At 43.8% G+C, this 14,251-nt stretch overlaps 1 protein-coding gene across 2 annotated transcripts in view; it reads left to right on the top strand.

Moving 5' to 3' along the window:
- Positions 1 to 10,566: 10,566 nt before the first annotated feature.
- LOC109875545 (calcium-binding protein 8-like) overlaps positions 10,567 to 14,251 on the top strand; it is a 63,476-nt gene continuing 59,791 nt past the window's right edge. The window contains exon 1 of one of the 2 annotated variants that reach the window (XM_020467888.2): positions 10,567 to 11,261. Coding sequence is in view for 1 of the 2 variants with exons in the window: in XM_031795764.1 (XP_031651624.1) it covers positions 12,579 to 12,763 (185 nt within the window). In the remaining variant the exon portion in view is untranslated. Of the gene's footprint in view, positions 11,262 to 12,486; positions 12,764 to 14,251 lie in introns of those variants that run through there. The other variant, XM_031795764.1, reaches the window with a different exon arrangement.

Genomic DNA, 14,251 nt, shown 5'->3' with positions numbered 1-14,251 from the left:
TTTAGGTCTTTATTGAAAACTCATCTCTTCAGTATGTCCTATGATTGAGTGTTGTCTGGCCCAGGAGTGTGAAGGTGAACGGAAAGGCACTGGAGCAACGAACCGCCCTTGCTGTCTCTGCTTGGCCGGTTCCCCTCTCTCCACTGGGATTCTCTGCCTCAAACCATATTACAGGGGCTGAGTCACTGGCTTGCTGGTGCTCTTCCATGCCTAGGGGGGGTGCGACACTTGAGTGGGTTGAGTCACTGACATGATCTTCCTGTCCGGGTTGGCGCCCCCGCTCGGGTTCATGCCGTGGGGGAGATATTCGTGGGCTATACCTGTCCTTGTCTCAGCTTAGTAAGTTGGTGGTTGAAGATATCCCTCTAGTGGTGTGGGGGCTGTGCTTTGGAAAAGTGGGTGGGGTTATATCCTGCCTGTTAGGACCTGTCCGGGGATATCGTCAGAAGGGGCCACAGTGTCTCCCGACCCCTCCTGACCCTCTATAGTCAGTCTGTTATATCTGGAGTATTTCTCCTGTCTTATCCAGTGTCCTGTGTGAATTTAAGTCTGCTCTCTCTAATTCTCTCTCTCTCTCTCTCTCTCTCTCTCTCTCTCTCTCTCTCGGAGGACCTGAGCCCTTGGACCAGGCCTTAGGACTACCTGGCCTGATGACTCCTTGCTGTCCCCAGTCTACCTGGTCGTGCTGCTGCTCCAGTTCAACTGTTCTGCCTGCGGCTATGGAACCCTGACCTGTTCATCGGACGTGCTACCTTGTCCCAGACCTGCTGTTTTCAACTCTCTAGAGACAGCAGGAGCGGTAGAGATATTCTGAATGATGAAAAGCCAACTGACATTTACTCCTGAGGTGCTGACCTGATGCTCCCTCTACAACCACTGTGATTTATTATCATCTGACCCTGCTGGTCATCTATGAACATTTGAGCATCTTGGTCATGTTCTGTTATAATCTCCACCCGACACAGCCAGAAGAGGACTGGCCACCCCTCATAGCCTGGTTCCTCTCTAGGTTTCTTCCTAGGTTCCGGTCTTTCTAGGGTCTTTTTCCTAGCCACCATGCTTCTACACCTGCATTGCTTGCTGTTTGGGGTTTTAGGCTGGGTTTCTGTACAGCACTTTGTGACATCAGCTGATGTAAGATGGGCTTTATAAATACATTTGATTGATCTTTGAAATGCAAGATAAAGGCCATAATGTATTTTTCCCAGTGTCACGTTCGTCCTCTTCTTCTGACGAGGAGTAGCAAGGATCGGACCAAAGCGCAGCGTGGTACGTGTTCATGACGATATTTATTCAACTCAGAACACTAAAACAAAAATAACAACGAGAATGATACGAAACGAAACAGTCCTGTCTGGTGACATACACAAAGACAGAAAATAATAACCCACGAAACACAATAGAAAACAGGTTCCCTAAATATGGTTCTCAATCAGGGACAACGATTGACAGCTGCCTCTGATTGAGAACCATACCAGGCCAAACACAGAAATAGCAAATCATAGAAAAACTAACATAGACCCACCCAACTCACGCCCTGACCATACTAAAACAAAGACATAACAAAATAACTAAGGTCAGAACGTGACACCCAGCCCAGGTGCAATTTAGATTCTGGCCACAAGATGGCAGCAGTGTATGTGCAACATGTTTAGACTGATCCAATGAACCATTATATTTCAGTTCAACATTTTGTATCAAGACTGCCCAAATGTGCCTCATTTATTTATTAATAACTTTTCATGTTCAAAACTGTGCACTTTCCTCAAACAATAGCATGGTATTATTTCACTGCAATAGCTTATTTTTAGATTAAAAAAATAATTTAAGCTTTCTGCCAATATCAAATGTGTCTCTGTGCTGGGAAATTTTCTTGTTACTTGCAACCTTATGCTAATCGCATTAGCCTACGTTAGCTCACCGTCCCGCAGTGGACCCACCAACCCTGAAGAAGTTTTAAAGATACTTCCAGACATATATTGAGAGCCTAGTTCTTCGACTCTGCTCATCCATTGCTGACACTAAGCATCTGGCAGACTGTAGTCGTCATTGGCTCAGTTTTGACCCTGAGTGTTCAGCGAACAGTGTAGTGTTTTGACTGGGATCACAGACTTCACATGGTGGCATGGCACACACTCAGGGGATGGCCTTGATTGGCCTTAAGGCTAATCTTCTTGTTAACTGAGAGGAGTCAATTAACCAAATGAACGCCATTTGAACAAAGCGTCAAACATCTTTGTCTCTGTGGCATATCAATGCTTTTCTGAAGAGAGTATTTGCATTTTAGCAGCATAATTAACTCAACAGACTAATGACTTGCAGTGAATCACAATGAATCACTGATAAATATATAATCCGTCTCAATAGTAAGCAGAGTAATGCGGGATGCCATACTCATTAGTACAGATGTGATAATTGTGTGTTGTGTGGTCTTGGTTTCTGTCAGTCACATGTGGGAGTGTGAACCAGTCAGGGGGGACCCATGTTCTGTCTTTTAATGCATGATGGTTGCATGTGTGGGATCTATAAATGTTTATTGTCCCCAAAGGAAACTCTGTTTGCAACAAATACGTACACATCCGGTTTCTATACTTTTGTATATATAGTGTATTACTCGTCCTAATATTTCTACATTTCTTAATATTATTAGTTTACTTTTAGATCTGTGTGTATTATTAGATTTGACTGTACTGTTGGAGCTAGGACAAACAAAGCATTTCGCTACATCCGCACTAAAATCTGCTAAACGTGTATGCGACCAATACAATTTGATTTGATTTGATCAGAGGAGAGTGGTGGGAGGAGCTATAGGAGGACGGGCTCATTGTAATAGCTGGAATGGAATAAATGGAACGCGATCAAACACATCAAACATATGGAAACCACTGTTTCATTTTTTCCATTCAATGCCTTACAATGAGCCTGTCCTCCTATAGCTCCTCCCACCAGCCCCCTCTGGTACACATGTGTTTGTGTGTGTGCAGATTTAGTATGTGTTATGGTATTATGTTTCCTACAGACGTGTTTTCAGGCAAGGAGCCAGTAGCTTTCTAGGCTGAATCACACCACTGATTAAGACTACGCTTTATCTTGGCCAGGTCGCAGTTGTAAATGAGAACTTGTTCTCAACTAGCCTACCTGGTTAAATAAAGGTGTTCTCAACTAGCCTACCTGGTTAAATAAAGGTGTTCTCAACTAGCCTACCTGGTTAAATAAAGGTGTTCTCAACTAGCCTACCTGGTTAAATAAAGGTGTTCTCAACTAGCCTACCTGGTTAAATAAAGGTGTTCTCAACTAGCCTACCTGGTTAAATAAAGGTGTTCTCAACTAGCCTACCTGGTTAAATAAAGGTGTTCTCAACTAGCCTACCTGGTTAAATAAAGGTGTTCTCAACTAGCCTACCTGGTTAAATAAAGGTGTTCTCAACTAGCCTACCTGGTTAAATAAAGGTGTTCTCAACTGGCCTACCTGGTTAAATAAAGGTGTTCTCAACTAGCCTACCTGGTTAAATAAAGGTGTTCTCAACTAGCCTACCTGGTTAAATAAAGGTGTTCTCAACTAGCCTACCTGGTTAAATAAAGGTGAAATAAAACAATAAAAATATAAAGAAACATCACACTAATGTCAAAATAAAGGTCTGCTTTCTGATGCTACAGTGAGAGGTGGGTTTCTGATGCTACAGTGAGAGGTGGGTTTCTGATGCTACAGTGAGAGGTGGGTTTCTGATGCTACAGTGAGAGGTGGGTTTCTGATGCTACAGTGAGAGGTGGGTTTCTGATGCCACAGTGAGAGGTGGGTTTCTGATGCCACAGTGAGAGATGGGTTTCTGATGCTACAGTGAGAGGTGGGTTTCTGATGCCACAGTGAGAGGTGGGTTTCTGATGCTACAGTGAGAGGTGGGTTTCTGATGCTACAGTGAGAGGTGGGTTTCTGATGCTACAGTGAGAGGTGGGTTTCTGATGCTACAGTGAGAGATGGGTTTCTGATGCTACAGTGAGAGGTGGGTTTCTGATGCTACAGTGAGAGATGGGTTTCTGAACCACAGTGAGAGATGGGTTTCTGATGCCACAGTGAGAGATGGGTTTCTGATGCCACAGTGAGAGGTGGGTTTCTGATGCCACAGTGAAAGGTGGGTTTCTGATGCTACAGTGAGAGGTGGGTTTCTGATGCTACAGTGAGAGATGGATTTCTGATGCCACAGTGAGAGGTGGGTTTCTGATGCCACGGTGAGAGGTGGGTTTCTGATGCCACAGTGAGAGGTGGGTTTCTGATGCCACAGTGAGAGGTGGGTTTCTGATGCCACAGTGAGAGGTGGGTTTCTGATGCCACAATGAGAGGTGGATTTCTGATGCCACAGTGAGAGGTGGGTTTCTGATGCCACAGTGAGAGGTGGGTTTCTGATGCCACGGTGAGAGGTGGGTTTCTGATGCCACAGTGAGAGGTGGGTTTCTGATGCTACAGTGAGAGGTGGGTTTCTGATGCTACAGTGAGAGATGGGTTTCTGATGCTACAGTGAGAGGTGGGTTTCTGATGCTACAGTGAGAGATGGGTTTCTGATGCTACAGTGAGAGGTGGGTTTCTGATGCTACAGTGAGAGATGGGTTTCTGATGCTACAGTGAGAGGTGGGTTTCTGATGCCACAATGAGAGGTGGATTTCTGATGCCACAGTGAGAGGTGGGTTTCTGATGCCACAGTGAGAGGTGGGTTTCTGATGCCACGGTGAGAGGTGGGTTTCTGATGCCACAGTGAGAGGTGGGTTTCTGATGCCACAGTGAGAGGTGGGTTTCTGATGCCACAGTGAGAGGTGGGTTTCTGATGCCACAATGAGAGGTGGATTTCTGATGCCACAGTGAGAGGTGGGTTTCTGATGCCACAGTGAGAGGTGGGTTTCTGATGCCACAGCGCGAGGTGGGTTTCTGATGCCACAGTGAGAGGTGGATTTCTGATGCCACAGTGAGAGGTGGTGTAACGATGTACGCTGAGAGTCGGGAAGCAAGTTCAGGGAGTGAATACATTCAATTAATAAATGAACAAAACACGAAACACAAACAGGTCACCGAAACAGGAACAATGACGACTGGGGAAGAAACCAAAGGGAGTGACATATAAAGGGCAGGTAATCAAGGAGGTGATGGAGTCCAGGTGAGTGTCATTATGTGCAGATGCACGTAACGCTGGTGACAGGTGTGCGCCATAACGAGCAGCCTGGTGACCTAGAGGCCGGAGTGGGAGCACACATGACAGTATCCCCTCCCCTTCCGTCCTGTGGCTGGCTGCTAAGGTGCGGAACCTGTCGATCCGGCTGAGGGGTGGGAGCATGACGACCTAGAGCGCTGTAGAGAGAGCATACATGACAGTACCCCCTCTCCCGGTGCATTCGGCTCCAGCCGCAGTTCGCCTACGCTGAGGCGCAGAAACCTGACAGACCGGCTGAGGAGTGAGAGCCTGATGAGCGGCTGAGACCTCCCCGGTTGCCTCGGTTGAGGCAGGGAACCTGTTCACCCAGCTTAGGCATGGGAGCCTACAAACCCGGCTGAGGCCTCCCAGGTAGCTACGGCTCCAACACCCGGACCCGAAATCCCTCCCAACACAAAAACAAACAAAAAAACACTCCCTGATGATTCCCTTTGTTGAGTCGTCATTCTCTAACGATGTACAATGAGAGTCGGGAAGCAAGTTCAGGGAGTGAACACATTTAATTAATAAATGAACAAAACAAGAATTACAAACAGCACACCAACATGAAACAGGAACAATGACGACTGGGAAAGAAACCAAAGGGAACATATAAAGGGCAGGTAATCAAGGAGGTAATGGAGTCCAGGTGAGTGTCATTATGCGCTGATGCGCTTAATGCTGTTGACAGGCGTGCGCCATAACGAGCAGCCTGGTGACCTAGAGGCCGGAGAGGGAGCACATGTGGCAGGTGGGTTTCTGATGCTACAGTGAGAGATGGGTTTCTGATGCCACAGTGAGAGATGGGTTTCTGATGCTACAGTGAGAGATGGGTTTCTGATGCTACAGTGAGAGATGGGTTTCTGATGCTACAGTGAGAGATGGGTTTCTGATGCTACAGTGAGAGATGGGTTTCTGATGCTACAGTGAGAGATGGGTTTCTGATGCTACAGTGAGAGATGGGTTTCTGATGCTACAGTGAGAGATGGGTGTCTGATGCCACAGTGAGAGATAGGTTTCTGATGCTACAGTGAGAGGTGGGTTTTGGTGCCAACTTTGCATCCCCATGTTGTTCTCAGCTTCCAGAACCAACATACCTGTCAATGTCCAGGTCACAGTGTTCTCAGATTCCAGAACCAACATACCTGTCAATGTCCAGGTCACAGTGTTCTCAGCTTCCAGAACCAACAGACCTGTCAGTGTCCAGGACACAGTGATCTAAGCAAATAGGCTCTCAACAGTAGAACCGCAGGAGTTTTCAAACTGAGCTACTATTGCATAAGAAGCATCACAATTACAAGTTACGCAAGGTTGCGGAATTGGTATGCATTTGAGTGTCTAGTAAGACATGGTGGGTGATGGGGATGTGAAGGTGGGAATTGGGTGCTTTGTACATTAAATGCTTAACTGCCTCTAGTCTCAGTCACACTTCATGACCTCTCACTCAGAGCGGGTTGAACTATGCTCTGCCATGAATGGATTTTAATGCATACGTGGACTCTACTGAGGGGTTATGAGAAAATGTTCTTTGGGCATTGGTTATGTCTGTCATATGAATAACGTCATAGATTTCCTTGTCCCCCTTAGACATGGTCAAGGCACACCTGTGGCATCTCGTAAGCTGGCAGATTTACATACACTGTATATATCTGAAATATAATACAATGAAGGCGAGGAATTAGAGGAGAAGCTGGATAAGACTGTCTGCTAAATGACTAAACTGTCAATGTAAATAGTTCTATTCCAGTTCCTGAGGCCACTAACAACACATCATCAGGGCAGTAAGACTGGCCTGAGATGCCTCCTGCTTTAACAAAGATACAGCCTGCTGTTAATGTATTGATGCACAGCTCCTACAGCAGCTATCAGGGATCCTCCCGAGATGGCAGGGTGAGGAGAACACATGTTTTATTTACTTTTAATCATCAGGAGCACGAGTCGTTTTTAACGGAACCTATTTTTTGTCAATTTTCGTTGCCGTGTCTACCGTATCTACAGTAACAGTCAGTCTGAGTGGCCAAGGACTGGTTCCCTACCTCAACTCTGTTGCTGCTGTGCCAATCAGCCTGTGAGATGTTTTTGTTGTCAACCTGTGTGAGCTGTACAGAACATCACATTCTTTCCACCTTGGTGCACCAAGTTGTTAATCTAACAATTCAGCCTGAATGTATTGTTGGATGTACTTCTATTTTATCTAGTTGTCTCATCTGTTGGCTAATTGGGTTGGGTTAAAGTGCAATGCAGTCAGGTGGGTCATCAGCTGTTGTAGCAACAGCTAGGTTCTGGTCACAAAACCAAGCTAATTGATGATAATGGTGTGACAAAGTGTGTCAATTGACAACATCCTGGCTCCTTTCATCTGTTGTCATAATGGAGATAAGAGAGACTGTTGAGATGTTTTCATCTTTCTTTTTGACAAATGTTTTGACACGTTTTAATTTGACAATTGCTTTGTTCATTTCGGAGTCAAATTATTGTGAAGAAAAAACATTCAGTGAATACAGAACACTCTGATGGCTCCCTGGTTTAATAACTAGGTGTTGGTGGGAGTTGCATTGTATACCACTTTGCCTTCTCCTTACCTCAAATCCTCATCTCAGAAGCATCTCTAGCTGTGCAAAAGCCATGGTCACTGGACTGTGTAGTAGTAAGCACAGTCCCATATCAAGTAGGTCCCATCTTTCTGTCACCTGGTGGTGGAAATAGGGCAAGTTTTACATTTCCACTCAGTTACCTCCCTCTGCCCAGCTAATGGATTAGCTAGTCACTGAAACTGACACAAACCTCAGAAACGCAGGTGGTTTTAGACACTTCAGTCATGTTAGGTATGGTGGATATTTGAGGCTATAACTGTAAACATGAGTGTAAAAATGTTGCCACTACGAAAGTAAAATAATCCACTTACGTGCTTTCTATTTTAGCTATTAGAGCTGATGGTTCTGATAGCTACCTATCTAGCCATGGTTATATTGACCATGAGCAGTACCTGATATTTTAATTTTATTTAACCTTTATTTAACTAGGCAAGTCAGTTAAGAACAAATTCTTATTTACAATGACGGCCTACAAAAAGGCAAAAGGCCTCCTGCGGGGACGGGGGCCTGGGATTTTTTTTTTTTTTTTTATAAATACAATATAAATATAGGACAAAACACACATCACAACAAGAGAGACAACACAACACTACACAAAGAGAGACCTAAGACAACAACATAGCAAGGCAGCAACACATGACAACACAGCATGGTAGCAACACAACATAACAACAACATGGTAGCAACACAACACAGTAGCAGCACAAAACATGGTACAAGTCACTCTGTTATTTCAGCAAGCCATGACGCCAACCATCTCAGATTGTTCTAAAATTGTTTCTGTAGATAGAAACATTATTCTCTCACACACACACACACACACACACACACACACACACACACACACACACACACACACACACACACACACACACACACACACACACACACGCACACACACACACACACACACACACACACACACACACACACACACACACACACACACACACACACACACACACACACACAGAGTTCTCATGAGATGAGCCTTCTGAGGCAGCTGGTGGAGAGATTGAGCTAAGAGCTAACGGAAGGTGTGAGAAGTGTGGGGGATTCTCATTTACGTGCGCGCGTGTATGTGTGTGTGTGTGTGTGTGTGTGTGTGTGTGTGTGTGTGTGTGTGTGTGTGTGTGTGTGTGTGTGTGTGTGTGTGTGTGTGTGTGTGTGTGTGTGTGTGTGTGTGTGTGTGTGTGTGTGTGTGTGTGTGTGAGAGAGAGAGAGAGAGAGAGAGAGAGAGAGAGAGAGAGAGAGAGAGAGAGAGAGAGAGAGAGAGAGAGAGAGAGAGAGAGAGAGAGAGAGAGAGAGAGAGAGAGAGAGAGAGAGAGAGAGAGAGAGAGAGAGAGAGAGAGAGGAAAATGTTATAATGAGGAGTGAATTAGCAAAATCTTGAAAAGGAAAACAATCTCCACTGTACTTGAATATTATACTTAATTAGCTTTTGCTGTATGCTTAATTTGCCTTAATAATGAGCTGTCAATAGTTTCAGTTGCTTACTGCAAATATTCCCACAGCACAGACAACACAGCAGCCAGAAAGGATTCACAATTCTATCTGGTATTTTGCCACATTTTGCCTGGATCCACATGGTCTCTGTAACACCTACAGTGATGAAAGACTGTAAGTTAAGGTATTCATGAAACTAATGATTGTGGATACAAAAACTTTGTGGGTGTTAAAAATTTGTTTTACAATTCCCCACTGTAGCTTAACATTGCCATGTCCACAGCAGACTCATGAAGAGTCTTTCTCAGTCACACAGGAGTGAACAATTATGTGGAACCTGAAGAGGATAGAGATGCTTTCTAATTTAACCGTCTAAATGACCATGAAATGAAAAATGTGATAAGTATGTCAAACTTAAAGCTGGCTGCCTCTATACTACAGGCCTCTCACAAGTTACAAATCAAAACTGACTTTTATTATGACATAAGCAACTTTTCTCTCCCAATCCAGACACATGGGAATTAGCCGCACATTTAATGTAGTCTTTATTATGAAGCTACACGAAATCCCTGGGATAGATTTTAATTAAATATTAATAGAAACCAACTTATTACTGATAGTGGGACCACTCAGCTATAGAGCCATAGGGAATGTGATGTTAACTGGGTACATTCTTTTTGATCAGGGGGCCTGTCTAACATGAGTTTTTAGGGCAAAAAAGTATCATTATCTGGCAAGAAAAATGGGCCTTTGTGGGGGCCTCTAGGAAAAAAAAATGCCGTGAGTGGCATAACAGAAAATAATTGCCTGGTGTGTCAGAAATGCCAGAGACCATTTTTGGGTCCCAGTCTGCCCCTGTTAACCAGGGAGTAGTGCCTGTCTAGAGAATTTCTGGAGATACGGTTCAGTTTAGTGGGGAAGATGAAAATCATTCTGTTGGTGACTGTGAAATCCATAGCAGTCTTTATTCATGCAGGCTATAATGTTACAACCGGAGTCTCTGGAATGTTAAATATACCGTGCATTTAATCTTCTGAAAATGAATAGCCTGAAAGTCTAAAACAGCCAAAGGGAAAATTAAACGAAGTATTGAAGAACATGCATGAGCTGGATTTAGGTGACCAATGACCATATCATATAAATTTACTCAAACGTATGGATGAGAATTGATAGGCTATGTTAGCCCTTTGTAAACTCAAAAGGGCGTAGGCTATGAATAATAACATTTAAAAAAGAATAGTTAAAATCCCTAATGGTTGCAGATTGGGATGCAAATAAGCCCACATTTCAATAAGGCGCGCATCTAACGGATGTGCAGTGGTAAACCAGAGTAATGACTCTCCGCTGGTCAGTCTGTCCTTGTTGAGCGCGGGCGACACATTGGTTAACAACAGCCTGTGGAAGAAGAAATTATGACTGAACCGTTTTTGCAAGGATAAGACCTGTTTTTTAGTAGAGAACCCTAGAATTGACACCGAAAGGTGGATTGGAGAGGCAAACAACCGTTAAACACCGAACTCTAAAGCGTCCTGAGAAATTGATTGTGTAGGAGCTTCGCCTTGAACGCCGCCGAAGGCTCTATCATCAATCTCTCCAGGCGTTTGGCACCAATAAATCTGGCAGCTATAGGACAGTTACACGAAACAAACGGCTTGGGTTACTTAGACAACATTTTATGAGCGGTGAGCACTTATATCACTGTAGCATATGGATATGGTGTGGACGGATAGGGGCTGTGAAAACTGATGGGACTTGGTCCAAAAGTGCAACTGTTTGATTGCGCCGGCTGGAACTGGGGCAGTGAATGTTCCCAGTAAGCCACGCATGGACTTGTCAACAGAAAGACGATCAACCAACGCATCCTTTTGTTGTGGTAGAAAAATTGTTCCACATTGTAGCTTATTGCAACAATAAAAAAACAACCATCATTTATGAGAATTCAGGCGAGGTATTTAAACTGGATCCCAGTTCGTCTAATTAGGGGATCCTATCGACTACGGATTTGATTCATCGCTTTCAAAGACAACCCACTGCTCCCCTGAAAGGTACATCTGGAATTCAAGATAACATTTGAGTCATATTCAGTAACATTTGAACTTATCTGTACCCATTGGAAATAGCCTATTTCTGACTGCCTTAGTATTTACTGGTTCTTCTGCACCTGTTGTTATTTAATAGCCTACGTTCCTCTGTCTAGCATGATTGACAGAGGAACGTGCCGATCATTTTGAATGGATTGACAGTTTCGGTATGATGTTTGAATTTTCAAATCGCTTAAATGTGTGCTATATCTTTCAAATGTAATCGAATTTATCCTCTGAGTAGGCTTAACAGAACAGTCTCCATCAGACCATCATACTTACATTTTTCTATTGGTGTTATTATGATAGAGAATAGGCTTGATTCTAAAATCGATAAATATAATATTTATTTTGATATTGTGGAGTAGATCAAGAAAAAAACTGTAGACTAATCACAGAACTGCATCATCATTTCGATCTTGTAGGGCAGGCCTACCATGGTATGAATGTAAATACGAAAAGACCCATCAAAATGCCATGACATTTCAGTGACTGACGGAGATGAATAATTTATCCCAATGCATTTTGATTATCAGATCATTCCATGTCAACACTGACCCTCTATCATACTGATGATGAGTGTGTGGTTAACAATATACCAGAAATTATTCTGGATAGCTGTGTTGTTCTGGAGGTGTGAATTTCTATGTTCACACGTCTCATTAGAACAGCGAGCTGAGTGTCCCTCCGGCGGGGCTGTGAGGCGCTATCGGTGCTCCTCTACCGCTGAGTCTTCCGTGACGCCCCCTTTTTACGCGGGCTTATCATTGCATGTCACTTTTTTTTTTGTATCTTTTTTTTACACATGTCGCGCACCAGGTAGACTTTTGCAACATTTGTTGTCGCGACGCACTGTGAATACACTTAGCTAGGTATGAGCGGGAGCGCAGCCGCAGACTAAAGGCTATTGCAGTCATTGGGAGTCAGGACTCACTAATGAGTCTTCAACCTTGTTTCCACATGTGGAGGAATGTTTGCCTGAGTGTTTGAGTGAGTGAGTAAAAGAGAGAGAGAGAGAGGGGGGGGGGGGGGGGGGATAGAGACAGAGAAAGATAATGGGAGAGGGTGAGAGAGTCAGTGAGTGGTTGAGTGAGTGAGAGAGAGCCACTATACTGCCGCTTCCACGGCTCATATATTATCAACGGATTTCCGGATACTGATGCTGCTGCTTTGGGAGAAGCCCAAATTCGTGAGGCAGCAGTCGGGCTCAGTTGTCCGGGGACAGGCAGCCTGCTGCTGCAGCTGTGTTTGGGACTAGGAGTCTGCCTGCAGAAACGTCTGATGGAAGTAACGGAGCAGGAACCTCAGAGTCGGACAGAGGAACCTGTACCTGAGGTAGGAGGAGAAGGAGAGGGAGAGTTACCGGGTTCAGGAACCCCTACCCCCAGAGACATGATGGAGAGCCCGGTGAAGGAGCCTGTTGTGCTGCATCTGTACCCCACCACAGAGTATGGGGATCAGTATGGGTAAGCAACAGAACAGCAGGGACTGGGAGACTGGGATCTCTAACAACCTTCTGCTCATATACACGTATAGCCTGTGTAGTGGACTGGGCTGGCAGTTAGGATGGCTGTGGGATTCGTATTCTCATTTTCGGAAGTATTACTTCCCTTGCCATGTGGGACCAGAATATATGTTTTGTTATCTTCGCTCTTTTTTACTTTCCTTTGTTACTTGACTATAACAGAGTTGTAATCAATATTGGTGGCATACTTTAACATCAGTTGTCTTCAATCATAGTTTAGTGTCTGTCCTTCTGTGGCTAATGTTTAATGGCATCATTGATGGGTTTTTAGAGTTCAGATTAAAACTGTAGAGCTCATAGCAGATGATTACTCAAAGAGGACGTTCCATTTCAGCAAGCCATGACACCCACCATCTCATATTGTTCAAAAAAAAATTCTGTTGATAAAAAAACGATAACATAAGTAAACATTATTTTGTTGAAATATAATTTGATCTCTGAGAAATTAAGCTAATTGATTGCACCCAAATTGGCCATTTTTATTTATAGTATTCATATAATATTCAACAATTACAGTACCTAACATCAGATTTGGACCAAACTTTTTTCTAACAATGAGAAAGACATGAGGATCCAAAGAAATGGTCCAAAGACCACTAGATGGTGCTGTTTCTGCTATTAGGTGATTCTTTTTTAAGGATGTTAAAGGGATCATTCATCCAAATTACAAATGGACATATTACTTTTCTTACCCTGTAAGCCATCTATGGACCAGGTATGACAGCAACCAATGCTTTGGTTTAGTTTACCTGGCCACTGTTTCAAATGTAAACTTTTTAGCATTTGTGGTACAAATCCAATGCAAGTCAATGGTACCTACAGTACCAGTCAAAAGTTTGGACACACCTACTCATTCCATTTTTTTTTTTTTTTTTTTTTACTATTTTCTACACTGTAGAATAACAGTTAAGACATCAAACCTATGAAATAACACATATGGAATAATGTAGTAACCAAAAAAGTGTTAAACAAATCCAAATACATTTTATATTGGAGATCCTTCAAAGTAGCCACCCTTTGCCTTGATGTCAGCTTTGCACACTCTTGGCATTCTCTCAACCAGCTTCACCTGGAATGCTTTTCCAACAGTCTTGAAGGAGTTCCCACATAAGGTTGATCACTTAGTGGCTGCTTTTCCTTCACTCTGTGGTCCAACTCATCCCAAACCATCTTACTCTGGGCCCCCGAGTGGCACAGCGGTCTATGGCACTGCATCTCAGTGATAGAGGCGTCACTACAGACCCTGGTTCAGCGGTCTATGGCACTGCATCTCAGTGATAGAGGCGTCACTACAGACATCCGTGGGTGGCTTCAGACCATTTCTTTGGATCCTCATGTCTAACTCATTGTTAGAAAAAAGGGTTTTCCAAATCCGATGTTAAATACTATATTTATTGAATATTATGTAAATCTTCTAAATTAAAATTGG

This window comes from Oncorhynchus kisutch, linkage group LG18, assembly GCF_002021735.2.
Source record: "Oncorhynchus kisutch isolate 150728-3 linkage group LG18, Okis_V2, whole genome shotgun sequence".
NCBI classification, from domain to species: domain Eukaryota; kingdom Metazoa; phylum Chordata; class Actinopteri; order Salmoniformes; family Salmonidae; genus Oncorhynchus; species Oncorhynchus kisutch.
This window is presented reverse-complemented; position numbering and strand designations above follow the sequence as displayed.